Source organism: Astatotilapia calliptera, chromosome 3 (assembly GCF_964374335.1).
Source record: "Astatotilapia calliptera chromosome 3, fAstCal68.1, whole genome shotgun sequence".
Taxonomy (NCBI): domain Eukaryota; kingdom Metazoa; phylum Chordata; class Actinopteri; order Cichliformes; family Cichlidae; genus Astatotilapia; species Astatotilapia calliptera.
In genome coordinates this window covers 10,081,391-10,108,688 of record NC_137424.1, presented here as the reverse complement: position 1 = coordinate 10,108,688, position 27,298 = coordinate 10,081,391, and the positions used below count along the sequence as shown (strand labels likewise).

The 27,298-nt window shown below is 42.9% G+C and overlaps 1 protein-coding gene across 15 annotated transcripts; it reads left to right on the top strand.

Annotated features, from left to right (window-relative positions):
- Positions 1 to 197: 197 nt before the first annotated feature.
- On the top strand, positions 198 to 25,564 carry LOC145425146 (protein NLRC3-like). Of its 15 annotated transcripts, none has more exons than XM_080298069.1 (12): positions 198 to 259; positions 2,198 to 2,290; positions 2,375 to 2,467; positions 3,231 to 3,332; positions 10,287 to 10,528; positions 10,645 to 12,433; positions 13,944 to 14,120; positions 15,861 to 16,037; positions 18,189 to 18,365; positions 20,492 to 20,668; positions 23,039 to 23,212; positions 23,888 to 25,564. In XM_080298069.1, the coding sequence occupies exons 2-12, from the start codon at positions 2,202 to 2,204 to the stop codon at positions 23,898 to 23,900; spliced, it is 3,210 nt and encodes a 1,069-aa protein (XP_080154195.1). In that variant the 5' UTR covers positions 198 to 259; positions 2,198 to 2,201; the 3' UTR covers positions 23,901 to 25,564. The 15 variants fall into 15 exon arrangements, 13 of the variants coding, with proteins under 13 accessions (XP_080154195.1, XP_080154193.1, XP_080154206.1 ...); XM_080298067.1 differs by having other exon boundaries at positions 204 to 259; positions 2,165 to 2,290; XR_013905813.1 differs by lacking the exons at positions 198 to 259; positions 23,888 to 25,564 and adding an exon at positions 20,815 to 20,956 and having other exon boundaries at positions 294 to 2,290; positions 23,039 to 23,129.
- Positions 25,565 to 27,298: the final 1,734 nt, after the last annotated feature.

The following is a 27,298-nucleotide window of genomic DNA, read 5'->3' as shown; positions in this document are numbered from 1 at the left end:
AAATGAACTTCAGATTAAAGACACAGCTCAGCTAAACACAACTCAAACTAATCTACACTATTTTTCTTTATTACGCAGCGTTTTTATAACTATTTCCAGATGTTTCTAAAGATGAAAACAGAATTAAACTCCAGCCTGATGCGTTTCTGAGGTTCCTGACTCTGACCGTCCCTCAAACGCCTCTCTGATCGTTTCCTTCCGTCGCTTTTACTTTCGCTTTCGTGAATGTTGTGGCGCAGTTGATCGTCTCGAAGTTAAGGTAACGTTAGCAGTCTGTACTGTTTTCCTGGCTGACATCAGCTGTGTGCAGCTTAGTTTCAGCATAAATCTGCTTCGTTTTATGTGAGATCAGAGTCTGGGAACGAGACAGAAACAGTTGATGATCAGCAGCTGAACTCGATGTTACTGTGGATCCACTGACTGATGTCTGTAGGCAGCTTCTCCTGCCTCCATCAGTCTGTGGCTGTATGGGCTCAGATTGTGGTCATAAATATTTTGTACTTGTAAACCAGGATTTGTAGGTGGAAAAATAATTTGTGTGTGGACTTAGCCAAGCAATACGTGTGAAATGTTGAGAAAAGTAGCTCGAAATGTCGAGTTAGTTCTGCCAATCAGTAATCCAGCTACAATGCGCACTCAAACCCGCATCGCAACAAACCGGCGCTTTCGAGAGTACGTTAGCTGATATTAACGCCATGTGATTCAGCTAATAACAGAAGGATTTCATCATTTCTGAAGCCACACAGACAATAATCAGCGACTTGTGCATTTATGACTGGCTGTTATTCTGGTGTCTTAGCTGTAGCATTTGTAGCTGAGGGCTTCAGCTTCCGGGTAACAAGGAAATTACGTCATTCACGTAAATGACTGATTGACAGCACTAACTCTTAATTTTGAGTTAGTTTTTTCAAAATTCCAAGTCAATAAGTCGAAATTACGATAAAATAAGTCGAAATTTCGAGTTCTGGATCCTTCTTTTTTTTAGTGACGCAAACGGGCTTCCAGTGTGTGGATGTTGTTTAACTGCTGACAGTGAGACAGGGCTGTCCTAAGAGTCGCTGCCAACACTTCATCTATAAAATGCATTTCTCTGCTCGTTCGCTATAGTCTGCTGTCGTATTTGTATGCAGGTTATTTTCAGTTTAACTGCTGATGTTCATTCGTGTATTGTAGGTGAATGCGTTGATGATTGATCATAAATGAGTAAACTGGCCGTTTTTGTTCAATAATTCCTGTTTCATGTTCAAACCGTCAGACAGAAACTCTGCGTTTGTTTTTATGTTCTTCAGCCTGTTGTTCTTGAGGTAATCTGTGATGCGTTTAATGACCCTCCACATGCTCTGAGGCTCATTTGAAGAGAAACAGAACTTCATCTTTAGAGCATAAGTGGGTTTTTGCCCTCTTTATGCCCGCGGTCAGGCTCTGTTTATTGTAGTATAACACTCATAGGACACAGTGTCCCGCTGCACACACACTGCACACACACTGCACACACACTGCACACACACTGCACACACACTGCACACAATGACAGCTGCAGAGTTTGTGTCTGATGTATTAAGTATGAAACACTGTTGGGTTAAAATCTGGTCAGAATGAATCCAGGTGCAGGTGTGTCAGTTTAGGACCACTGGACTAACATCCAAGTGCTCACAATATAAAGTGTATTCTGTAGTAACATCCTGGTGTTGCAGCAACAGTCCCACATGGAAACGTCAACACTCAAACTCAAAATCTCTTTTTGTCAACAATAAAATGACAGCAGACCAATTTGATCAAAGTTGGTAAAAAGCTTCAGAAATTAGTAAAATATTAAAAAGTGTCTTGATGCTCAATCATCCAGGTAAGGGTTAGGTTAGTAATGCTGTGATTGCAGACATTCCCCAACTCTCTGTGAATGGGACTCATGGCCATTGATCAGTGGTTGTTGATCAATGGTCATGACCTCCCAGCCATTGTGCAAATGTCCTGTTTATAAGGTTGGAAACCTGCAGTCAGCTGAGACTGAAGGAGTCACCTGGATGAGTCATGAAACGTTTCTCCCACTGAAAACATCCAGATGAACAGAATCAACTTTTGGGGATTAAAACGTGTCTGAATCAATCAGTGGGTGCTGAGTGGGTCAGTCAGTGTGTCGCTGGGCTGATTTGTGTTTCCTCTGCAGGTAGAAAGTGTGTGTGAGCTGATGTGAATTGAGCAGCATGGATCAGTGTGAGGACAGAGAGGAGGGAGTCCCTCCCTCTAAAAGCACTCTGTGTGGGGAACATGAGAGCCAGACCAAAGCTCAGAGGTGAGATGACCATCTCTAACTGTCCATGACTCTTCTCCATGTCACAGCTCAGCACTCACATCACTGCTCCATCATTATTCACAGGAACCAGCCTGGACCTCCACCCAGCTCTGTGTCCTGTAAGAGTGACGCGTCTAAAGATGCCATCATTTGGTTTAAAGTCTCTGCTGCAGAGAGGTGAGCTGTTAGTAACAAGAACTCTCTGATTTAAATGATTTTGATGTTTCCTGGTTTCTAAAATGCATCTCTGTAGCAGAGCAGTGTCTCCAAGGACACACAGGCTCAGCTGTAACTGTCAGTTTATCTGGTTTAAGACACATTTGGACTCAATTGGCTGTTTTTAACTATTTATTTTAATCAGAGGTGTAAATCATGACCTCACACATCTGGATCCTAAACTATGATAGAAACAGCTGCTAGCAGTGGGTAGTTTGACTTTGATACGCTGCTCTAGAAAGCAAACAAAGGTTTGTGCAGCTCCTCTTCAGAAAAGTGTTCAGAGAGCAGCTGCTGTATTAGACAAAGGCTCGTCGTGTGAGCCCAGATGTGTGTAACAGCTGGATGAAGGAGAACCATCACAGTCGCGTCTCCATCCCGCCTTTATTAATGAACTTCCTGTTGCTTGCAGATGACAGGAACACAAAGTGTTTGTGCCACGTGATGCTGCAGGATTTGTTAACGTGTCCATGATGGTAACATCTCCTCGTCTAACTGCAAACACATGAGCGCTCCTAACGGCAGCTATCACAGCCACACAGGCAGACTGTGTCTCACTGTTGCATTCAGGGACATTTGTTTTCCTGTAAAAAGCTGAACTCTAATCTAAGAGGACTGTTACTGACAGGAAACAGCTGCATTATCTGCAGTCTGTGTGATCACAGCTGCTTCAATCACTTTATCAGAGAATTGATCATTGAATAAAACATGTTTGTGTCTGCAGAGGTCAGAGGTCACAGTCTGCAGGATCCAGCTGTCCATCTGTGAGGAGTGACTGGTCCAGACATAAACCTCCAGACTTCAGTGCTGAACCTGGACCAACGAGGTCAGAGACCTGTGATGACTCCTTTACATGTTTGTGTTTTCCTGGATAAATATGACCAAAGATTCATTAAAAAGATAAAAATATTAGACTTTGTCCTGTAGCGCTGTGTGGCAGGCAGGATTGGACCCAAACACAACAGGATGAAGTCAAAGAGGCAGCTTTATTTCAGCTGTGAACATGCAAACAGCAGAAATAAGGAAACATAACTGTAGGTTTGCAGTGAATGAAGCCTCAGCTCGACGCTCCACTTTGTCCCTCTTTTCCACATCAGGAGTCTCTGATGGAGTTTTAAAATATTTAATTACAAATGTCCAAAGATGGGTTCAGGATACCTGAATCCACAGTTATTAAAGCTAAAATAGTTCACAGTGTTTGGACTTTGTTAGGTGTCGAGAGAACATCAAAGTGTTTTTTTATCTTTAAACAGTATTTTTATCACTTCAGTTGCTCTCACAGCCCTGTTTGTTATTTTAGTAAGTAAGTAAGTAAAGTTTATTTATTAAGCGCTTTTCATAGACAGGTAGTCACAAAGTGCTGCACACAGAGATTAAAATAAACAGTACGATAAATAGCAAAATGCACAATATACACAATATAGAGTTTAAATGTAAATGAAAAATATAAAAATGTAAACAGCATTGGTCAACAGAAAGCTTGTTTAAACAGTAAAGTTTTTAACTGTTTTTTAAAGGATTCCACAGAGTCAACCAAACGTAGTTGTAGAGGTAGACTGTTCCACAGCCTTGGTGCCACAGACTGAAAGGCTCCGCCCCCTTTCATCTTCAGACGTGTTCTGGGAGCAACCAACAAACTCTGAGTCTGTGAGCGGAGACAGCGAGCAGCAGTGTATTTAGTGAGAAGCTTGGATAAATAATCTGGGGCCATTTAGTGCTCTGTACGTTAAAACAATCATTTAAAACGAATTCTAAAATCTATTGGGAGCCAATGTAAAGAACATAAAATAGGAGTGATGTGAGCTCGCTGGGTAGAGCGAGTTAGTAGTCTGGCTGCTGCGTTTTGTACAGCTTGGAGGCGAGAAAGAGATGATTTATCCAAGCTGGTAAACAGGGAATTACAATAATCTAAACACGATGACACAAATGCATGGACAATTTTTTCCAGTTCAGCTAAGGAGACCATATGTCGCAGTTTAGAAATATTCCTTAAATGAAAGAAACAGGAACGAGACAGAGACTTTACATGTGAGTCAAGGCCCAAAGAAGAGTCAAATATTATTCCAAGATTTCGAATATTTGGCTCAGCAGAAGAACAGAAAGGGGCAACAACTTGACTGATTTTAGAACATAGATCAGGAGGAGCTATGATCATGGTCTCTGTCTTGTTCTAACAAGGTAATTGTTAGAAAGCCAATCAGAGATTTGAGTTAAAGCCTGGACTAGGGTGGACAGCCTATCCAGCTGATGAGGCTTAACCAGAGCTCTTATGTTTCACTCAGTGCTCCCACCAAACACCTTGGAGGACACATTAGTGTGATTTAGATTTCATTGCTGTAAACACCAGTCACACAAGCTAACCCATGGAGGCAGCAGCAGGCTTTGTGTTTGGTAAAGTCTGCTGGCTTAAACTAAGAGAGTTTAGTTTGTTAGCACAAAGAGCTGTCAGCTAAAGCCCCGAATGCACTTTGAATACAGACGAACTGAGAAAAACACTTTAAATACAGCAAACAGTCAAACTGACCACATGTTTTTCTGCTGATCATCCACAGCAGTACGTTTAGCATTCATGCTAGCAGCAGGCTCTGACTGTTAGGGTTGCCAACCGTCCCTTAAAATACGGAATCGTCCCGTATTTAGAAACAAAAGTACACGTCCCGTATTGAGCTAATAAGGGACGCACTTTGTCCCGTATTGAGCTAATAAGGGACGCACTTTGTCCCGTAATACAGTGAGAATCAAAAGTAGTCTATAAATGTTAATGGAATTAACGCTTTGTTTGAAAACATAATTCCAGCCCCTCTCCTGCTTTGTGACCAATGAGCTGACAATTCGAGTATGACAATTCAGATTACCGCTCATCTCATTGGTCGAGGAAAGGTCGCTTGCGGAGAAAATACCGGAAGACAACAGATGACCACAACAAGAAGCATGGCCAACAGGGAAACAAACGCCGACACTGCGGTGCAAGTCTCGGACGACAGTACACCTAAAGCTGGGCAGACACTGTGCGATTTTTTCAGTCACGTTATTCAGCTCCTGCTCAAACTGCACGATTGACTCGCAGGGGTTAGAAGTTGGTACGTCACGATGCAGGTCTCACACTATACCGCCCGATGCTCTGATGCGACCTGAGTGCTCACACTGTGCCTCCATAAAATGAAGGTTATAACAGAAAATCTGTCGCTCTCTCTGTCTTTCACTCACACAGACACACCACCATCAACTTTGCTAAATTGCTAATGAAAAACATTAATCAGGCAGCTGTGATTGAGCAGCATGTAAATCCAACTATTTTCACGGTTGTTGTGGTCGTGATCATTTTGTGATGCCACATCGAAAAGGCTCGGATGAGCTTTCCAAAGTTCTACAAGTTGTGCCTCCATCGCTTGTGTCCAGATCACACGCTGCACAGCCGTGCTGCTCCGTCTTTTTCACCGACGTTTACGTGTTTGCGCGTGAGCAGTGTGAGCGGCTCACGAGCGATTGATGATCGGGAGCTGCTCGAGGTGTTAATCGCTTCTCGTTACCCCACGTATACTACACGATGCACGATGAAGGCCAAAATCGGGCCGATCACCAAATCGGTCGCACGACTCAAAAATCGTCTCAAAATGGGCCAAAAATCGCACAGTGTGAGCCCAGCATTAGAGCAGCAATATTTGTTCCCCTCAGAGAAAGAAAAAAGGCTGCAAAAGTACAGGGAGGAATGGGAAAAGGGAAACACCTGGCTGGAAAAGGTCACTAATAACACCTATAAAGCGCACTGCACTGTGTGCCGGCGCACTTTTTCCATAGGCATGCTTCTAATGGTGGGCACATGAAGAACATGAGGGGCGTGAAAGCTCGGGGAACCCTTAACCAATTTCTTGTCCACCAGGCCACGGCAGAAGCAGATATGGTATGTAAACACTAGGGGTGCAACGATATTCGTATCGATATTGAACCGTTCGATACAGTGCTTTCGGTTCGGTACGCATATGTATCGAACAATACAACATTTGTAATTTATTTTATCAACTTTCCTTCTGACGATGCTGTCTGTGTTGAGCGCTCAGTGAATCTGCGTTCGACTACTCCGCCTAGGCTGCACTGTCGAGCGCAGATCCACTGAGCACTCAACACAGACAGCATAGTCAGAAGGAAGAGCGCAGGGCAAGCTAGCAAGACAGAAGTTAAGCTCTCCTTGCAAGATGGACCTCCCCCACCCTCATTCAGATCTGGCGTTTGGAATTATTTTGGTTTTCATGTGACGTATGACCCTGAAGGTAAGCGAGTCATGGACTAAAGTAAAACAGTATGTTGGATGTGCCATGCAATGCTCAATTACATTGGTGTGAACTAGTGTGTTAGCGCAGTTAGCTCGTTAACGTGTTGGCCGTCTAGCCCCATGCACGGGGCGATCGGCGGTAGCTCGTTAACGGAGATTTGCCGTGTTGTGGCGTTAAGGTCATTTCAACGAGATCAACCTGAAAGCACTAGTGGGAACACAACGAATATGACTGCACATTTATGCCGACATCATCCTAGTGCAAAGACAAGTGGAAGCAGACAAAAAAAAGCAAGCATGCTACTAACTTTAGCCGAGTCATTTAGACAGCTGTTAGCACATGATCCTCCTTATGCTGCTGAGAATATAGCCCAGAAGAAGCGGATAGTATAGTTTTTATTTTGGAAAGAGACATTTCTCTGTAATAAACTCTCTTTTCCAAAGATGAGTGATTCCTCAATCAGATACAGGGCTCGCAAAATCGCTAGCCCGACGTCCTGGGGCTAGCGATTTTTTTTCAGACGGGCTACCAAAATCTATCTCTTCCCTGCCCGTCGGGCTATTGTAGGAAGGAAAAATATATGTCAATGCTTTTGCATTCTTTCAGAAATGTAGCTGGGTAATTATGTCATTGGGTGAGCCACTGTCAATATGTGACATATTGAAATCGCGTTTGAATTTGCGCTTGTTTTTTTGCTTTCACTTTGCAATCGCGCAAACTGTGTATAGAGAGCGACAGCACTGATCTGTGAGTGATGATAATTTGTGCACCAATTCCTCTGACATCGTCTTATTAATTGTTAGCTTACTATGCAAACATGACAAGTGAAATCTCCCGCAGCTTAAACATGTGAGAGGTTGATCGCGCAGAGAATCGCTGAGCTTATGTGAGTGCGTGTGTAAAACCAGCAGCATATATATTTTAGTTCTGCTGAGCCAAATAAGACAGGTCAGGGTGAAGAAGTGACAGCCAAAGAAAAGCTTACCACAAAACGGAGAAGTTATGACAAATCAGACTATAAGGCAAAAAGAAAGTGCAGCTTTATGGTTTCATGGACAAAAGAATTTCTGTGGCTGCAATATGACGAGCTAAATAACCAGGGCTGCACATAAGTGGTCCGCAGGTGCGCATTCGCTGTCAAAATAAAAAACACGCACAAGGGTTAGGGTTAAATTTAAAAACTGTACTTTTGAGTTAAAATATATATTTATAATTTTAATAAATGACAAATTAAAAAGGCATGAACATTTTTTTTGTATCGAAAAAATATCGAACCGTGACACCAAAGTATCGAACCGAACCGAACCGTGAATTTTGTGTATCGTTGCACCCCTAGTAAACACTGGTTTGTTTTTTAAACCCTCTGGTTAAGGTTAATATGGGCATGTGCGGTGAATATCAGCGCTATGTGGCCAGAAGTGTGATAATATAATTTATTTTGTGTAATAGACAACTGCAAGGATAGATGATTACAACAAATTGATGACTAATACATAAAAGTAATACATAGATGAATAATGATGATGAGTTATGATGCGTAATCATGGGAACAAGCGGGTTTACAAACAGGAGCAGCTGATTAGCTTTAGAAAAGCTGAAATAATACCTCAGCTGAAGCCAATTGTACTAAATGCAATAAATGTGCACTGTTACAAGAATATTTTTCGTTCTATTGTTTTCTATTAATTTATATAATTTTAAGTTAAGCAGGACAGAGTTCTTTTAAAGAAAGATTTACTTATATTCTCAAAAGTTAAGCATGACAGGCTTCTGTTTAAGAAAGAGACCTGTTTTACTGTGTTAATGTTGTCATTTTGAGCTAAAAATAAATGGCCAAATGATCATTTGTTTCTCATATGGTCATATCACAAAGAATATGCATCTGCTTAAATCAAATTCAAGTCAAATGGTTAAAAAATAATTTCACACACACAAAAAAGAGCTACCACACTGGGAAGGGTGAAGACAACTAGGTTGCCCGGCCCTGGCCACGAGGTGTCCCTTATTTATTTTTCAGGGAGTTGGCAACCCTAATGACTGTCCACTGAGCACCAACACAGGTAGGAGTGAGCAGTGATGAAGCAGGACTGTGGGCAAGTTTGAGCTACAATCCTATTGGCTTCTCAGTTTCTCCAAAGAAAAGGGGAAAAATTCTTGGTGTTGTGAAGATGTGAGTTGGTCTTGTTGTCGTGGGGCTGGAAGGATGCTGGCAGTGAGAGGCTTTTCATACAGTGTTCAGTAACAGAATGAGAAGAAAGCCACTGCACATGAAACAAGGTGCTCGTAGTGTTTGTTTACTGTGTTTGTGCCACAATGTCAGATCAGTTGTAGATTCACATGCAGACTTGTCCAGTGAAACCAGTGGAAGTACTGCAGTACAGAGCAAAGACTAAGCAAGCCAGGAGAGCTCTCCAACTTTCTGAAAGTATCAGGATATTTGAGTGATAAGAAAAAGTGGATCATGCAACAATGTCGCTCAGCACACAAAACAATCAAAGCAGAATAAATATAATGTTTTAGATCAAACACTTACAGGGACCTGAAGAGAGAGAACCAACAAAATGTCATGGCTAACAGAGGAACTCAAGCACAGACTGAGTTCTGACAAACAAAAAGGTGACAGTTTATTTACCAAAGGGGTGAACCACAGTGCTCTATATATGTACAGTGAGTTGGGGAGGGGGTCCAGGGCTCCAGGGAAAAGAGGGAAGGGAGTCCACTCTCACTCCTCTTCAGTCACTCTTGTCCTGCTCTCCACTCACACAGCCACACATGGGAGTCACAGGTAAGCGTCTGTAACCAGGTCCGGGGAAATATTTACTCAAAGTATACACAAAGTTAACCCAACTGGTGAATTTAGAGAGAGATTTCTTAGCAAAGAGCTGAGATCATGAACACAGGAGGGTCAATGTCCCAGCGACAAACTGCTCCATGCCGCAGCGTTAAATGGTTACCGGTAAGCCCAGGTGAGTCAGCAACAGGTGGTGTAATCATCATAGCTGTGTGGACCAAGAACGAGAGGCCATTACAAGCTCCACCCAGGCAGGCAAAACGCTAGCAGGAGAGAGCAAAACATAAAACCTGAAAAGCCATCATGAGCCAGCCAGAGAGACACAGAGTTTATACTAGAAGAGAAACCTGCTCATCTTCATCATGTTTGTTTAAACAGAGAAAATCAGAAGTCTCTGTGTGTCAGACCACGGCTCTACACGGACACTTCTAAGCTGCTTCAGAGTGAACTGACCCAGATAATCTGCACACAGCGGCTGTAAAACAGTGAAAGTCATAACTGTCTCTCTGATGGAAAGCTTTTATTGTGAAGTCAGGAAGTCTGCAGGAAGTGTTGAGTTTGTATTCATCACTCAGTGTTTAATGAGATAGGCAGACAGGAAGAGCAGCTCATTAGTGTTGATGAAATCAAAGGAACTGTGAGGAACTGCAGTTTGGTCACATCTGGATGTTTTTCACTGACAGTAAATGTTTTTAGTGATGAAGAAATGTGTTCACAGAGAGAGGAAGAGGAAGAGGAGTGGTGTTTGTGAGGAGGAGCAGCTGTCCTGCTGTGCTTTGTGTCAGGACGTCCTGAAGGATCCAGTCTCTACCAGCTGTGGACACTGGTTCTGCAGACAGTGCATCTCCTCATACTGGGACCAGTCTGCTTCATCAGGAGACTCCTCCTGTCCCCAGTGTGGAGAAAGATCCAGAAGCAGAGCTGGACTGCAGACAGCCAGTCAGAGCAGCTGTGTACAAAGTAAGACTGAACATCTGTCTGCTGATGGACTCATTTCTGAAAACTGGACTTCTTGTGTTGTTCAGACATTGAAGAGTTTTCTTTCTCTTTAGTCTCATTGTTTTTCTTTCTTTCAGCAGATGTTGGTCTGCAGGAGGTTTTAGATGAACATAAGATCAGTCTGAGGAGGAGATGTGAACGTGTGACTGAAGGAAGTGATGAAACAGGAAGTAGAACCCTCCTCAACAGGATCTACACTGAGCTCTACATCACAGAGGGACAGAGTGAAGAGGTTCATACCCAACATGAGGTGAGGCAGCTGGAGACAGCTTCCAAGATGGACGCCCTCCATGACGCTCCAATCAGGTGCCAGGACATCTTTAAAGCCTTACCTGACCAACAGAGACCCATCAGAGTGGTTCTGACCAACGGCGTGGCTGGTGTTGGAAAAACCTTCTCAGTGCAGAAGTTCACTCTGGACTGGGCAGAGGGCTTGGAGAACCAACATGTCAGTGTGGTGGTTCTGCTTTCATTCAGGGAGCTGAACCTGATCAGAGATGAGCAGTACAGTCTTCTGGAGCTGCTCCATGTTTTCCATCCAACATTACAGAAGGTCACAGCAGAGAAGCTGGCTGTCTCTCAGCTTTTGCTCATCTTTGACGGCCTGGATGAAAGCAGACTTTCATTGGATTTCACCAACAGGAAGCTGCTGTCTGATGTCACACAGAAGTCATCAGTCAGCCAGCTGCTGACAAACCTCATCCAGGGGAATCTGCTTCCCTCGGCTCTCGTCTGGATAACTTCCCGACCCGCAGCAGCCAATCAGATCCCTCCTACATGTGTTGACAGGCTAACAGAAGTACGAGGCTTCACTGACGCCCAGAAGGAGGAGTACTTCAGGAGGAGATTCAGTGATGAAGAGTCCAGCAGAATCATCTCCCACATGAAGACACCCAGGAGCCTCCACATCATGTGTAGTATCCCAGTCTTCTGCTGGATCACTGCTACAGTTCTGGAGCACATGTTGACTACAGAGCAGAGAGGAGAGCTGCCCAAGACCCTGACTGACATGTACTCACACTTCCTGCTGGTTCAGACAAAGAGGAAGAAGAACAAGTACCATGAGGGACATGAGACGAGTCCACAGGAGCTGACGGAGGCTGACAGGGAAGTTCTTCTGAAGCTGGGGAGGCTGGCGTTTGAACATCTGGAGAAAGGAAACATCATGTTCTACCAAGAAGACCTGGAGCAGTGTGGTCTGGATGTGACAGAGGCCTCGGTGTACTCAGGAGTTTGTACAGAGATCTTCAAAAGAGAGTGTGTGATCTTCCAGAAACCAGTCTACTGCTTTGTTCATCTGAGCATTCAGGAGTTTCTGGCTGCAGTCTACATGTTCCACTGTCACACCAACAGGAAGACAAAGGTGCTGAAGAACTTCTTGGGACAAAAATACAACAAGTCCTCTCTGGATGATTTCCTTAAACGAGCCATGGAGAAATCCCTCCAGAGTAAAAATGGCCACCTGGACCTGTGTGTTCGCTTCCTTCATGGCCTCTGTCTGGAGTCCAACCAGAGACTCTTAGTAGGTCTGCTGGGTCAGACAGAGATCAGTCCAGGAACCATCCAGAGAGTCATCAACAACCTGAAGGAGATGAACAGTTATGAAATCTCTCCTGACAGAAGCATCAACATCTTCCACTGTCTGATGGAGATGAACGACCTCTCAGTACATCAGGAGATCCAAGAGTTCCTGAAGTCAGAGAACAGATCAGAGAAGGAACTCTCTGAGATCCAGTGCTCAGCTCTGGCCTTCATGCTGCAGATGTCAGAGGAGGTTCTGGATGAGTTGGACCTGCAGAAGTACAACACATCAGAGTGGGGACGACAGAGACTGATTCCAGCTGTGAGGACCTGCAGAAAGGCTCGGTGAGTCCAGATGTGATCATTAGCATCATTGATCAGTGTAGGTTAGTAGTTTAATGTTGAAAATAAAATCAGATTGTAACCACAAAGTGTTTGTGTCCGTACGCTGCAACCTTCCACACCATTCCTTTATTGTACAGACTCAGCAGCAGCTCCATGGATCCCAAATCCAAGAGTGGAGAACAGATTTGAAGTGTGTCACATCCATGCAGTCACAGCTGTTTCCACCATGTTTCCACTGATATTAATCCTGTTCAATGACACGTTTCATATCAGTGAATATGTTCTTTAGGACGTCCACTGACATGTTTAAGTGTCCTGCTGGAAATCACTCAAATCATCCATGAAATCCATGAAAAATCCTTTTAGTGTTTCTAACTTCACCCTCTGTCCTCTCTCTCTCTCCATCCTCCTCACTGCTTCTTTCACTGATAATCACACAAACATCGTATTCAGCTACAAAATAACACAATAATATCATCTGATGATCATTATTATAAGAGCAGGATCCATATTTGATATCAGAGTAACACACTGCTTGGTTATGTGCAGTCATCATCAGTGACTGTGGGTCAAACAGAAGCTCTCTGATTGGTTGCTGACCTTGGTCACCTGTCCACTCTCACCTGTTTGTGTTTGCTCTCTCTTTGCTGTCTCCATCCTCTCTCTCCTTTCTCTCCCTCTCTGTCTTTGTACGTCACTCAGGTCCAATGGAAACAGTGACATTTACAAACCAATCAAAGACAAACTGATCCATGTCAGGTTATAACAATATTCAAAGTGAATACAGGCTGCTGCTGGACACAGACAGGTAACATCATTTTGACTTGCTGTCACCTGGATCTGGACTCATAAACACTGAAGCCCTGAACAGGAATACAAATCATTTTCTGCCAACTAGCGACACAGCAGCAGATAATGGCTCAGAAAGCTAAAATGAGCCAATCATTTCTGTGTTTAGTTCCCCTGAAATCAGATGTGATATCAGCAGCTCTGAGTTCATTCATCATTATTGTCCAGTGATGAGATTTCTGCTCCGTTTGGTAACAGTCAGCAGGTTTCTCCTGCGTGTGGACGTGAACAGTCGTACCTGACAGCAGGTAGCAAACAGAGATCATCTTTCCAGCTGGAACTCTTCACTGAGCTGAACTCATTCAAAATGTTCTGGAGTCAAAACAGGAAACAGTCCAAATGTGTGTCTTCACTCTGACTCTGGATCAGATCTCAGTGACAGACTGTGGACATTATGGAAGCCTAAATGTGACACCATCTTCCTCCTTCATCTGCAGATTAAAGCCAAACAAAGATGCTCATTAAAAGTCTGCAGGTCTGAGAGAGACTCAATCGTTGTGTCATGTCAAACACAGTAAGAGGAGCTGAAGCACAGATGTGAAGAGCAGATTCATCAGATTATGACCTCACTCTGTTTTGTCTTCATATACATTCAGTCTGTGTTTATAATGCAGATTTTCTGCTTTTATAATAACACATTTTATATTTTCTATCATCACAGACTGACTGAGTGTCGACTCTCAGAGTCTCACTGTGAAGTTGTGGCCTCAGCTCTGAAGTCCAACCCCTCCCATCTGACAGAGCTGGACATGAGTGGAAACTACAACCTCCAGGATTCCGGGATGAAACTTCTGTGTGCTGGAGTGGAGAGTCCAAACTGTCGACTGGAGACTCTGAGGTGAGTTCACTGACTGCGGCTGTTGTTGTTTTTCTATATTTCAGGTCTTTGATGTTTGAAACTTTCTTTAGTTCCTAAATGTTCAGGATGTGTCTGAAGACAAATGTGAAGAAGTTTGAGTGCTTTCAGAAATGTTGTCTTTCCAAACGACTGAACAACAGTTTTTCCTTTTGGCTCCAAACAGAAGTGACAGACTTGAGCAGGGTTCATTTAAAGGCTGACAGAAGTGGAGTGGTGACGGGGAGATGTTTGACAGGACAGTGTTTCAGCCTCCACAGGTTCATGTTGTGCTCCATCAGTCAGTGAAGATGAAGTCAGTGCTGATGAGGCTGTAGAGTGTGTGAGGGATGTGAATGAGGATGATGAAGATCTGATGATAGCAGATAAAAACAGGCTGCAGAGACTTTGAGCCATACAGGGCACACAGTGTGTGTACAGAACAGCTGAAATCATTATGGAGGCCTCACTGGGATATGGAAGCATCACAGTACAGCTTCAGTGAAGCATTAAAGTCTCTGATATGAGATGAGAAATGAAGCAGCCAGAGCTTTTTCATGAGTGGAAATCCACTGTGACTGTGAGCTGCTGCTACAGCCTCCAGATTAGCCAGCAGCTCATCCTGCTCAACATTTCCTCACCAACTTTAATGGAAGTGTGATGTTTTCAGCTGGAGTGATGGTCAGGGTGGCCTCCCTCTCCTCTTCTTCTCCTCTTCCTCTTTCATTTGTAAAGCCACTTCTGCTGCTTTCATTCATTTGGAAGTCCTGTAGCTGAGTTTGGGAGAGACTAACAGCCTCGGCAGCAGAGGGGAGAAAGGCTGTAACACCACCACTTTACTCTGTTCTACCTGTCACATCATTTTATCAGGAAACAAATATGCTCATGTTTTTACTATGTTTGTCTTGAAGATGTAAGAAGATCACATGGTGCTTTTTATTATTGTGTTGGTTTGTTTGCTGTCTCTTGGATGGAGCCCAGCTGTGCGTGGCCCCTGGGCCTGTGGTCAGAGTGTGTGCTGGATAATCCGGCCCAGGATGAGGCCAAACTGACATGGGATGAAATGTCTGTCACATAATTGAGCTTAGTGTAGTTTCATTTCTGCACAATTTAAAAACAACCAAAACTTTGTTCTGTCTTTTCTATGTTATACTGTAGACTTTCTTTGATACTGTGTCCAAAAGGAGCAGCTTTTACTTTGAAGGGGAGCCGTCTCTGTTTCCTCTTCAGGTTGGATGATGGAAGCAAATGAGTGTGTGATGTTCTTTCAGTGTTGCACTTTGTAGACGCTCCCTGAGCACTGGTCTCACAGCCAGCTGCACATAGAGACCAGTGTTGTTAGTCCAGGTCAGAAGATGACTTGTTGGAATGAAAATGAGCTTGTAGTTTGTCTGCTTTAATAATGTGACTGGAAAAAGGTGTTGGACTTCAAATATGTCCATTTCTTTCACACTTCACCTTTAAAAGTGAAGCCTTGTGGTTCCTGGAAGGAAAAACACGACTTTTTCAAGTCTTTGTCCTGTTTTTATGAGAAATGTACGACTTTAATGTGAAACATTCAGAGTTTTTTCTCTTGTTGTGTTTGTTTGAAGCTGCTTCCTGTTGGCTTCAGCTGTTTGGAGTTTCCATTTTCTAAACTTCTACATTCTGAACCTTCTTCAGCTCTGAACAGATGATGAAACACTGAATGATTTCAAGCTCACACTTTGTCTAATAAACTTACATCTTTCATTCTTTATACAGATTGAGGGGCTGTGGTTTGTCAGAGATCAGCTGTGATTATCTGGCAGCAGCACTGAAGTCCAACCCCTCCCATCTGAGACAGCTGGAGCTGAGTGAGAACGACAAGCTGCAGGATTCAGGAGTGAAGCATCTGTGTGGTTTCCTGGAGAGTCCAGGATGTGGACTTGAAACTCTGGGGTCAGTCAGCATGTTTTAGTTGTGCTGAGATGAATATGATGTGAAAGTTGTGCTGACACTAAACTGCAGACATCAGGCTGATATTATACTGATCCACACTGAGGATCTTCATGGTAAAGTCTGTTTTCTTCTTCTCTGGTTTAGTCCATTGACTGCAGCAGAACAATGTTCACATTTCAAACAGTGAGACTCAACGTATGGCCCGCGGCCCACACGCGGCCTGCCCACCTTTCCTGATTCAGAGAGAGGGGACCCTGATTAACTGTGTAGTGTTCTTCCTCACAGTTCTAAGTATCAGACACAACAATGAATAATCCACAGCTGACTGTCTTTAGCAGGTCAAAGGTCACGGCACACAGCAGGCAGTGGGAAATATTATAATTCTGATCATTTATCAGCACATATCCATATGTATAAAAACAAAGCTGACACTGTGAGACTTGATCAGAGGTGTGATCATCACAGCAGAGGCCTTTGTGTCAAAGTCACTGAGGATCAAACAGAAACACATGAAGCAGATTTTCCTGTTCTGGCTTTTTATAGCAGATAACCTTCAAAATATTCTGCAGTCCATCAAAAACTGAAGCAAACCATGAATCAACATGTGAACATGAGCTGATGCTGCTGAAGGGAAGCAAAGTTACAGAGGTTTGATTACAGACACAGCTGAGAGTTTGTAATCTGTCATCATTTTAAAAGGTTTACATTTCTTCAGTATTGAACAGCAGAAATGAGGCTTTGTTTTTGGAGGCCGACAGCAGTGAACACAACAGCAGACTGGTGCGTAATAAGCAGTGAATAATGCAGGAAACAGATTTTTGAAGGTAAACTGTTCTTGAAGTACACTGAGAGAGAGAGAGCTGTGCAGGAAGGAAACGTCAAAGTCAGAGAGAATTCATGACGATGTTCACCAAACGTAAAGCGTAGTTTGGATCTTCTTCTGCTGCTGGTTCAGTCAGTTTTGGTTGGAGACAGATGAAACCTGCAGCTTCAGGATCTGTGAGCTGTCTACTTTCAGCCCCGACGGCGTGTCCGTGTACGTGCCGTCGAGTGAACGATCCACGCTCTGTGTTTCCATCTTTGTGTGTTTAGCTGCTCTCATTTACTGTTTTATCTGTTTGCTTGTTGTTGAAATACTTTTGGGAGCTTTAACCTGAGATTCTGGCAAAATACATTTATATTAAAAATCGATTCAGGATTGAATGAATCAACATCGCTTTATTCAAATTAAAACCATTTAAAGAGGAAAATCCATTTTTTTTACACCCGCCTCTAATGCTGGGTAATGTCAGCTGGTCCATGTGCAGCTGGCTGTGAGGCTCAGGGAGCGTCTACAAAGTGCAACACTGAAAGAACATCATCCATAAATACTGAGTAATAACTGGACTCTCATACAGCGAGACTCAAATGCCTTTAAACATCAGCTTATCCTGCTGATCCAAGTCCAACACTGAGTTTGTAAAAACATGTTTGTCAATCATTTTGTTTGGTTTCTGAGGAAAATGATTCAATAACTTGCTGCTAATACACAACATTTCATCATATTTCCTCATAACCCTCTTTTGTCTGACCATTTGATCCCATTTGAATTTGCAATAAAGGATCCACAGAGTTTGGTGACAATAATGACAGTAGATGTTTGTGTGAAAGTGCTGGAAGCAAATGAGTGTGTGATGTTCTTTCAGTGTTGCACTTTGTAGATGCTCCCTGAGCCTCACAGCCAGCTGCACATAGAGACCAGTGTTGTTAGTCCAGGTCAGAAGATGACTTGTTGGAATGAAAATGAGCTTGTAGTTTGTCTGCTTTAATAATGTGACTGGAAAAAGGTGTTGGACTTCAAATATGTCCATTTCTTTCACACTTCACCTTTAAAAGTGAAGCCTTGTGGTTCCTGGAAGGAAAAACACGACTTTTTCAAGTCTTTGTCCTGTTTTTATGATAAATGTACGACTTTAATGTGAAATATTCAGAGTTTTTTCTCTTGTTGTGTTTGTTTGAAGCTGCTTCCTGTTGGCTTCAGCTGTTTGGAGTTTCCATTTTCTAAACTTCTACATTCTGAACCTTCTTCAGCTCTGAACAGATGATGAAACACTGAATGATTTCAAGCTCACACTTTGTCTAATAAACTTACATCTTTCATTCTTTATACAGATTGTGGGACTGTGGTTTGTCAGAGATCAGCTGTGATTATCTGGCAGCAGCACTGAAGTCCAACCCCTCCCATCTGAGAGAGCTGGACCTGAGCTGGAACGACAAGCTGCAGGATTCAGGAGTGAAGCATCTGTGTGGTTTCCTGGAGAGTCCAGGATGTGGACTTGAAACTCTGGGGTCAGTCAGCATGTTTTAGTTGTGCTGAGATGAATATGATGTGAAAGTTGTGCTGACACTAAACTGCAGACATCAGGCTGATATTATACTGATCCACACTGAGGATCTTCATGGTAAAGTCTGTTTTCTTCTTCTCTGGTTTAGTCCATTGACTGCAGCAGAACAATGTTCACATTTCAAACAGTGAGACTCAACGTATGGCCCGTGGCCCACACGCGGCCTGCCCACCTTTCCTGATTCAGAGAGAGGGGACCCTGATTAACTGTGTAGTGTTCTTCCTCACAGTTCTAAGTATCAGACACAACAATGAATAATCCACAGCTGACTGTCTTTAGCAGGTCAAAGGTCACGGCACACAGCAGGCAGTGGGAAATATTATAATTCTGATCATTTATCAGCACATATCCATATGTATAAAAACAAAGCTGACACTGTGAGACTTGATCAGAGGTGTGATCATCACAGCAGAGGCCTTTGTGTCAAAGTCACTGAGGATCAAACAGAAACATGAAGCAGATTTTCCTGTTCTGGCTTTTTATAGCAGATAACCTTCAAAATATTCTGCAGTCCATCAAAAACTGAAGCAAACCATGAATCAACATGTGAACATGAGCTGATGCTGCTGAAGTGAAGCAAAGTTACAGAGGTTTGATTACAGACACAGCTGAGAGTTTGTAATCTGTCATCATTTTAAAAGGTTTACATTTCTTCAGTATTGAACAGCAGAAATGAGGCTTTGTTTTGGGAGGCCGACAGCAGTGAACACAACAGCAGACTGGTGCGTAATAAGCAGTGAATAATGCAGGAAACAGATTTTTGAAGGTAAACTGTTCTTGAAGTACACTGAGAGAGAGAGAGCTGTGCAGGAAGTAAACGTCAAAGTCAGAGAGAATTCATGACGATGTTCATCAAACGTAAAGCGTAGTTTGGATCTTCTTCTGCTGCTGGTTCAGTCAGTTTTGGTTGGAGACAGATGAAACCTGCAGCTTCAGGATCTGTGAGCTGTCCACGTGCCGTCGAGTGAACGATCCACGCTCTGTGTTTCCATCTTTGTGTGTTTAGCTGCTCTCATTTACTGTTTTATCTGTTTGCTTGTTGTTGAAATACTTTTGGGAGCTTTAACCTGAGATTCTGGCAAAATACATTTATATTAAAAATCGATTCAGGATTGAATGAATCAACATCGCTTTATTCAAATTAAAACCATTTAAATAGGAAAATCCATTTTTTTACAGCCGCCTCTAATGCTGGGTAATGTCAGCTGGTCCATGTGCAGCTGGCTGTGAGGCTCAGGGAGCGTCTACAAAGTGCAACACTGAAAGAACATCATCCATAAATATTGAGTAAGAACTGGACTCTCATACAGCGAGACTCAAATGCCTTTAAACATCAGCTTATCCTGCTGATCCAAGTCCAACACTGAGTTTGTAAAAACATGTTTGTCAATCATTTTGTTTGGTTTCTGAGGAAAATGATTCAATAACTTGCTGCTAATACACAACATTTCATCATATTTCCTCATAACCCTCTTTTGTCTGACCATTTGATCCCATTTGAATTTGCAATAAAGGATCCACAGAGTTTGGTGACAATAATGACAGTAGATGTTTGTGTGAAAGTGCTGGAAGCAAATGAGTGTGTGATGTTCTTTCAGTGTTGCACTTTGTAGACGCTCCCTGAGCACTGGTCTCATAGCCAGCTGCACATAGAGACCAGTGTTGTTAGTCCAGGTCAGAAGATGACTTGTTGGAATGAAAATGAGCTTGTAGTTTGTCTGCTTTAATAATGTGACTGGAAAAAGGTGTTGGACTTCAAATATGTCCATTTCTTTCACACTTCACCTTTAAAAGTGAAGCCTTGTGGTTCCTGGAAGGAAAAACACGACTTTTTCAAGTCTTTGTCCTGTTTTTATGATAAATGTACGACTTTAATGTGAAACATTCAGAGTTTTTTCTCTTGTTGTGTTTGTTTGAAGCTGCTTCCTGTTGGCTTCAGCTGTTTGGAGTTTCCATTTTCTAAACTTCTACATTCTGAACCTTCTTCAGCTCTGAACAGATGATGAAACACTGAATGATTTCAAGCTCACACTTTGTCTAATAAACTTACATCTTTCATTCTTTATACAGATTGACGGTCTGTGGTCTGTCAGAGATCAGCTGTGATTATCTGGCAGCAGCACTGAAGTCCAACCCCTCCCATCTGAGACAGCTGGAGCTGAGTGACAACTACAAGCTGCAGGATTCAGGAGTGAAGCATCTGTGTGGTTTCCTGGAGAGTCCAGGATGTGGACTTGAAACTCTGAGGTCAGTCAGCATGTTTTAGTTGTGCTGAGATGAATATGATGTGAAAGTTGTGCTGACACTAAACTGCAGACATCAGGCTGATATTATACTGATCCACACTGAGGATCTTCATGGTAAAGTCTGTTTTTTTTTCTTCTCTGGTTTAGTCCATTGACTGCAGCAGAACAATGTTCACATTTCAAACCTTCAAAGAAGAAGAAAAATCCTCCACTGGATAATTCACTGTGAAACTCTCCAACTCTTCATTCCACCTTAAAGTCTGTCTGACACTGAAATCCAAAGCAAAATGTGCGTTTGCTTTACAGACAGCAGTCCAACACAAACATACACACATCATCCAAAACACAGTCCAACATCCAAATCTCCTCCACTGCCAGCATGAATGATGGGAAAGAGAAGGAGGAACACTCTGACATTCAGGGTTAGAATGAGTTTCATGAAGCAGACTGTGAAGATCAAAGCTGCATTAGAAAGCTTACATGAATGAATGAGTGGACAGAAGTGGACAGAGATCATCTGAAGCACTTCAAAGGCTTTAAATCAGCACATTTCTCTTTATTCTTTATCAACTCTGTTAGTTTCTCTCAGTTTTCTGTGGAATGAAGCTAACAGCAGGCTAATAAGATGCTGACCAATAGGTTTCTATTAAAGGTTGTAATTTGTATATGAAAAAGTGCTTTGGCTCAGCAGGGATCAGCTTACAGGTAGAATACAGCTGCTGGATGGGATTAGCATGTCATAGCTATCTACCAAACTGCTAACTGGGGGATTTCAGGCCATCTATGGATCATTTTTGCTAACTGTTTATTCAGCTTAGGCTCACAGGGCTGCAGCCTGTGCCCTAGCTGTCATAGGGCAAGAGGCGTGGTCCACCTGCACAGGTGAGCAGTCCATCACAGGGCCAACAGAGAGACAGAGAAGCACTCTCTCACATCCACACCTACAGCCAATTTAGAAGCACCAATGAACCTAAGCAGCATTTCATTGGACTGTGGGAGAACATCCAACCTCCACAGAAAGGCCAACAAGCTTCAACCTACAACCTTCTTGCTTTAAGGCACTAGTGCGAACCACTTTTCCCCATTTCAGCCCAAATCCTGCATCTTCCTGTTTCTGACTCCAGGCCAGCTCCACTAACACTTTCTCATCAGACACTGCCACCTAGTGGAGGAAGTCTTAGTTCCATTTGAAGCTTCAGATTACAGTTAGTTCCTTTACAAAGAGGTGGAGGTGGTGGGGCCACAGCACCATCATCACTGAGTGCCATAGGACACTTAACCTTTGTTTCCATATGCTGGGAACTTCCTGTTGTTCCAAGGAGGACTGGAAAATGTGTGAAAATCTCCCAGTCAGTTCCTCACAGCACACTTCAATCATTTCCCTCCCACAGCATCAGGACCAGGGCTTTTTCTCTCTTTGGTCCCACTAAGAGATTTCCACACAAACACCTCATCAGTGGGACTCTCAGAGCTACCAGCCCTTTGCTACAATCACAAAGCTCTTCATTGAAATCAATGATATCAAAGCTGGAATCAAATGAGTCCAAGTCTTCTGCTGATTCAGCATCACATTCATCTTTGCTCCTTGTTCTGCATCCCCACCATGGACTTCATTCCTTTCCAAGCCAGCCTTGAGTGTCCTTTATTCAGCTCATCCTCTGCTTTACTTTTACACCTGATTTTAGCTGCTTTATCTCTCTTTCAACAAGTTTCTGTGCCTCAATCTTTTTCTTCTCTCCCTCATAACAAGACAGCTTCTTCTGCCTGAGAACATGTTGGAGTGATTTACTAATCCAGGGCTGCTTATTGGGGAAAATACTTCCTGTTTCCAAAGTAATCCCCATTTTTCCCAGAAAGAAATGTAAGTAGAAATCGATGATCTAAGTGAGAACATGAGCCTTTAAAAAGTCCCAGTGGGTGCAGTCAAAGCAGTCCCTCAGTCCCAGTATAGAGTCTTTGGTCCAGACTGGAACAACTGTGTGCCCAGTTTGAGCTCTCTTCAGTTCTGTGACCTGACAGAGCCAGAGGGGCCATCACATCACATTTAGAAGCTCCCCTAATGGAGCCACAACACATGTCCAACACTTAGTCTGTCTTGTTGGACCAACTGGAAGAAATGATTCAAGGACTTAGTCACAGAAAAGAGATTCAAATCTCCAAAATCCAACTGGCTGCATCAGGACATATAGTCTGAAACTCTGCACAGTTTCCTGTTTGAAGCTGCTTCCTGTTGGCTTCAGCTGTTTGGAGTTTCCATTTTCTAAACTTCTACATTCTGAACCTTCTTCAGCTCTGAACAGATGATGAAACACTGAATGATTTCAAGCTCACACTTTGTCTAATAAACTTACATCTTTCATTCTTTATACAGATTGAAGGACTGTGGTTTGTCAGAGATCAGCTGTGATTATCTGGCAGCAGCTCTGAAGTCCAACCCCTCCCATCTGAGAGAGCTGGACCTGTACGGAAACAACCTGAAGGATCCAGATGTGAAGCAGCTGTCTGATCTTCAGCAGAGTCCAGACTACAGACTGGAGACTCTGAGGTCAGTAGAGTGATGGAGTGAGTGGGTGGTGCTGTCAGCAGTATTGTACTAAACACAGTCAGTATGAAACAAAGATCCAGTGTTTCCTGTAAAGCTGCAGCTTCTCAGTGAAGCTGTGAGAGGAGAATGGTGACAGGCTTCAGGATTGGACACAAACACTTCCTGTTTCTGACCTTTATGGTCACCATAGTAACAGCTGACACGCTCTGATCAAACGCTGTCAACAGCCAATCAGCTCTCTGAACAAAGCAGCACGCAGACCAATGACTGCATTCATTTCCAAGTTTAAAGCAGTGAAGAACACAGTCTGTAGGTGAGGAAGAATTTAGTGAGAGCAGATGTTTGGATGGAATTCCTCCAGTTAACAGCTGGAACCGTCCATCTGGATTGTTGGGCTTGTTGTTGGGGTTCCTACAGAGCTCAGAGTGGACACACCAAGGTTCTTCTAATGAATGAAAGTCCAAACTCAAACTAGGAGGGAAAAACATTTTCAGCAACTTCAATAAAAATCCAAAGATTAGAAAAAGTGAAGCAACAATGAGTCCTAGTACAGTCCCAGCACTGAAGTCCCTGCTGCTCTTTATACTGGATGTGCTGCATCACTGACTGACAGCTGATGAAGAGTCTCTGGAAACACTCGTTTATCTCCTCTGCTCTTCCTTCTTCTCTCTGCAGGTGGAGCTGGTGATGGTAAACAGGACGGTGTGTGTGCTGAGAGAGGAGGAGCTGTGTCCTGATGATCCAGAGAGGTTGAAGCAGCAGCAGCTTGTGTGTAGAGACGCTCTGACTGGGCCATGTTACTGGGAGGTGGAGAGGAGAGCTTCATCCAGCAGTGACTGACAGAGGAATGAGAAGAAGTGCAGATGACTGTCAGTGCTGCAGAGTGAACTGCTCTGAGAACAGCTCCACTGTCAGACACAATGTAGAGTCCAGCATCATCCCTGTGTGTCCCTCTGGATCTGACAGAGGATCATCAGTGTATCTGGACTGCTCTGCTGCTGCTCTGTCCTTCTACAGTCTCTGCACAGTCTCTGTCTGACTCTGGCTTCAGACCCTCCTGGATCAAACTCACCTGGAAAGACTTTCAAACATCACTCAATAGATTTGAATACAGAATATATTTGATATATACTGTAGATGTACTGTAGAGTTGCAGTTTGTCACTTGTAAATACAGTCTGTGAGCAGCTGTGAGCTGAAAGATCTTTCTAGAAACACGAAATGTTTTCACTCTTCTGTTGCTTTTTCATATATTTCCACAACATTAATATTGATCCCACCTGTCTCACCTGTTTCATGCTTTTATACATAATAACAGGACACGTGTGATCTGAGCGCTGCTGTGGTTGCTGTGCTGCACGTCTTCATTTAGATAACAGAGACATCTAGTGGTTCAGAGGGAGAACTGCAGGAGGTGGAGCTGTGTTTTAGCATGGAAAACTTTTTATCTTTTAGGCGCAGATACAAATATGACAAGTATCAGTGTGAGATACAAAAGGTCACATCAGTCAGCAGAGGGAACAGTGATCACACAGCAATGTAAGAATAGAAACATAACAGTGAATCTGGACATGTATACAGATGGAAGCAAACAAACAGGATGTAACACTACATTAAAGCCACAAATGAATCATCAGAGCTGAGCAGGTGATGGAGAAACAGGTTTACCTTTTAGGTGACATGAATGAGTTGATGGGAAGTTATGAACTGTTTCTGAGAGACAAATAACACCAGGATCCTTTTCTAAGTAGCTGACAGCTGGTAACTGTGCAGGGGCGGGTCTAGTAAAGTTTTGCCGACCTAAACCAGGGGGTTTAGAGCATCATAGAGTTTTTGTTTTCTTTAAGTCATTTCACAGATTTTCTCTATAATTTCAATTCCTTGAATAAAACAACAAACTTAGGGGATGATTTTGTAATCCGACTTTATGTATGAAAGATTTGACTAAACGTAAAACAATCTTCCAACTCAGTCGTCATTCTTATCTTGTGAAATCAAACCAAATGTTCTGTTGTCTCTAAATCAGGGATTGATGAAATCTTTGGTTGCATCCATTTATGAACATGTTCTCATTCATATTAAATCGTAGTCTAAGTCCTTCTTTAGAGGGATAAATGTCATTCATTATCTTCAAATGTGTTTCTGTTGTTTTGGGGGGAAGTTTGAAGTCCATTGTTCAAAGTCTGTTAATGAAACTTTATGAAGTTTATGTAGGATGTTTTTCCTATTTTGTATTTGTTTGAATTATGATGTATTTCTGACTCTTGCTGCCATGATGCCAGGTCTCTCTTGAAAACAACATTTTTAATCTCAATTAAATTTTCACCTGGAGAAATAAAGATGATAATAATAATTTTGTCTTCAGGGAATCATTTCTCTGTAAAACAGCTTCTTCTGAAACTCTTGTTACATTTCTTGTTTATTGTTTGCTGGTTTTAGAAAAATGTCATCGTCTCTGTGTGAACTTAAACTCTACATGTGGTGTCAGCTATAAACGAGCTCTAGAGTCTAATAACGATGCTTTTATTATTGTCTGGTATCCAACCTAACCCTGGGCCTCTGGCTGAATGTGAAACACCAGCAGATGTTAAAAACTGTCTGGGTTACACGTGCATCACGTCGTGTGCTTCCTAACATGGATATGATTGGAATCTGGGCCTGTTCAAGCGGTGCTGGTATCATTGTTGTTTCTGAGACTTTCCAAATCTTTACTGGATAAAAACGTAGCAACTGATGGATTTAACATTTAGCTCTCAGACTGTCCCAGAAAAGGCGGAGGTCTGGAAGTTTATGTGAAGGTCTGTCTTGCTGCTCAAGTCTTGTTCTCTCCATCTGCACCTCAGCCATTTGAAATCTTGGCCTTAACTATTGATCTGTTTGGAAATCAGACTGTTGTTGGCTGCTATCAGCCTCCACCTGCTTCCCCCAGCACATCACCGTCTCTGGTTCAACTTTTATCTGAGCTGCATTTTAATGATGTCTTTCAGATGGATGATTTTCATTGGGACTGGCTTTCTTCTGTGTCTGATGATTTTAAGGCACGCTGCTTGTTTTTAAAACGCCCAGATAAATCTGCTCTTATTGACCTTTTTTAACTAATATGCTGCGTAAGTTTTCCACATCTGCAGTTTTTGCCAACGACCTGAGTGATCACTGCATAGTTGGTGCTGTGAGAAACACTAAAATCTCACGCTCCGAGCCCGCATCAGTTTGAACTGGGGTCGTATTAAACAGGCTGACAATGTCAGTTTGGGAACATTTACAGGAGAGTTGTGTCTACTTTGTGGACAGACACGCCCCTTTTTGCCAGGTCAGGGTGAAAGGTCGGGACAGGCCAGGTTTGGTTCAGTACCGGCCGATCTCCTACATGAGAGAAACCAGGCCTGGGCAGGAAGTCTGGCTCTGATGCTGATTGGCTATGTTTTCATTAGCTGTGTAATCGGATTACTGCCTCCATCATCAAGATGTAACTATTTTTTACTTTAACGACTGACAGTCCAAACGACCGTAGGAGGTTTTGGCAAACTATAAAGTGTCTCTGCCAGCTGTGACTCCTCAGAGCTTCCTCCTCACTTAAATATCGACTCCACTCCTGTGTCAGACAAAACTGAAATGTTGCTTTAACAAACACTTTGTTGCTTCTTGTTCTTTGTTCAGCACAGTATCTGATGGTAAACCTCTTGCACACAACTCTGCTCGTAGTTCCTGCTTACCGATACCTTTTCCTTCACAACTGTCACAGTAGAAGAGGTTTGTAAGGCTTTGAATAGCCCCAACACCAGAAACTCGTCCTCACAATCGTTCTCCTTCCTTCTTGCACTTGGCTGCAAATATCATAGCTGAGCCAGTGTCTTATAGTTTTAATGTTTCTCTACAACAGAAGGCTTTACCACAGATGTGGAAGTGTGCCTCTGTACTCCCCCACTGAAAGCTGGTGATTCTTCAACAGTTAGTAATTACAGGCCAATTTCCAAACTCTGTGTCTTATCTAAGGTTCTTCAAAGGCTGGTAAATAATCAACTTCAAAGTTATCTGGATGAAAATAGGATTTTATCTCCCTTCCAGTCTGGTTTTAGGAAACTGCACA

Bases quoted from the DNA above. Each gene is read 5' to 3' on its own strand.
- LOC145425146 (XM_080298069.1), top strand. From the start codon at position 2,202: ATGGATCAGTGTGAGGACAGAGAGGAGGGAGTCCCTCCCTCTAAAAGC. The intron at 2,291-2,374 runs GTGAGATGACCA...CATTATTCACAG, and splicing joins AGCCAGACCAAAGCTCAGAG to GAACCAGCCTGGACCTCCAC. The intron at 2,468-3,230 runs GTGAGCTGTTAG...TTGTGTCTGCAG, and splicing joins AAAGTCTCTGCTGCAGAGAG to AGGTCAGAGGTCACAGTCTG.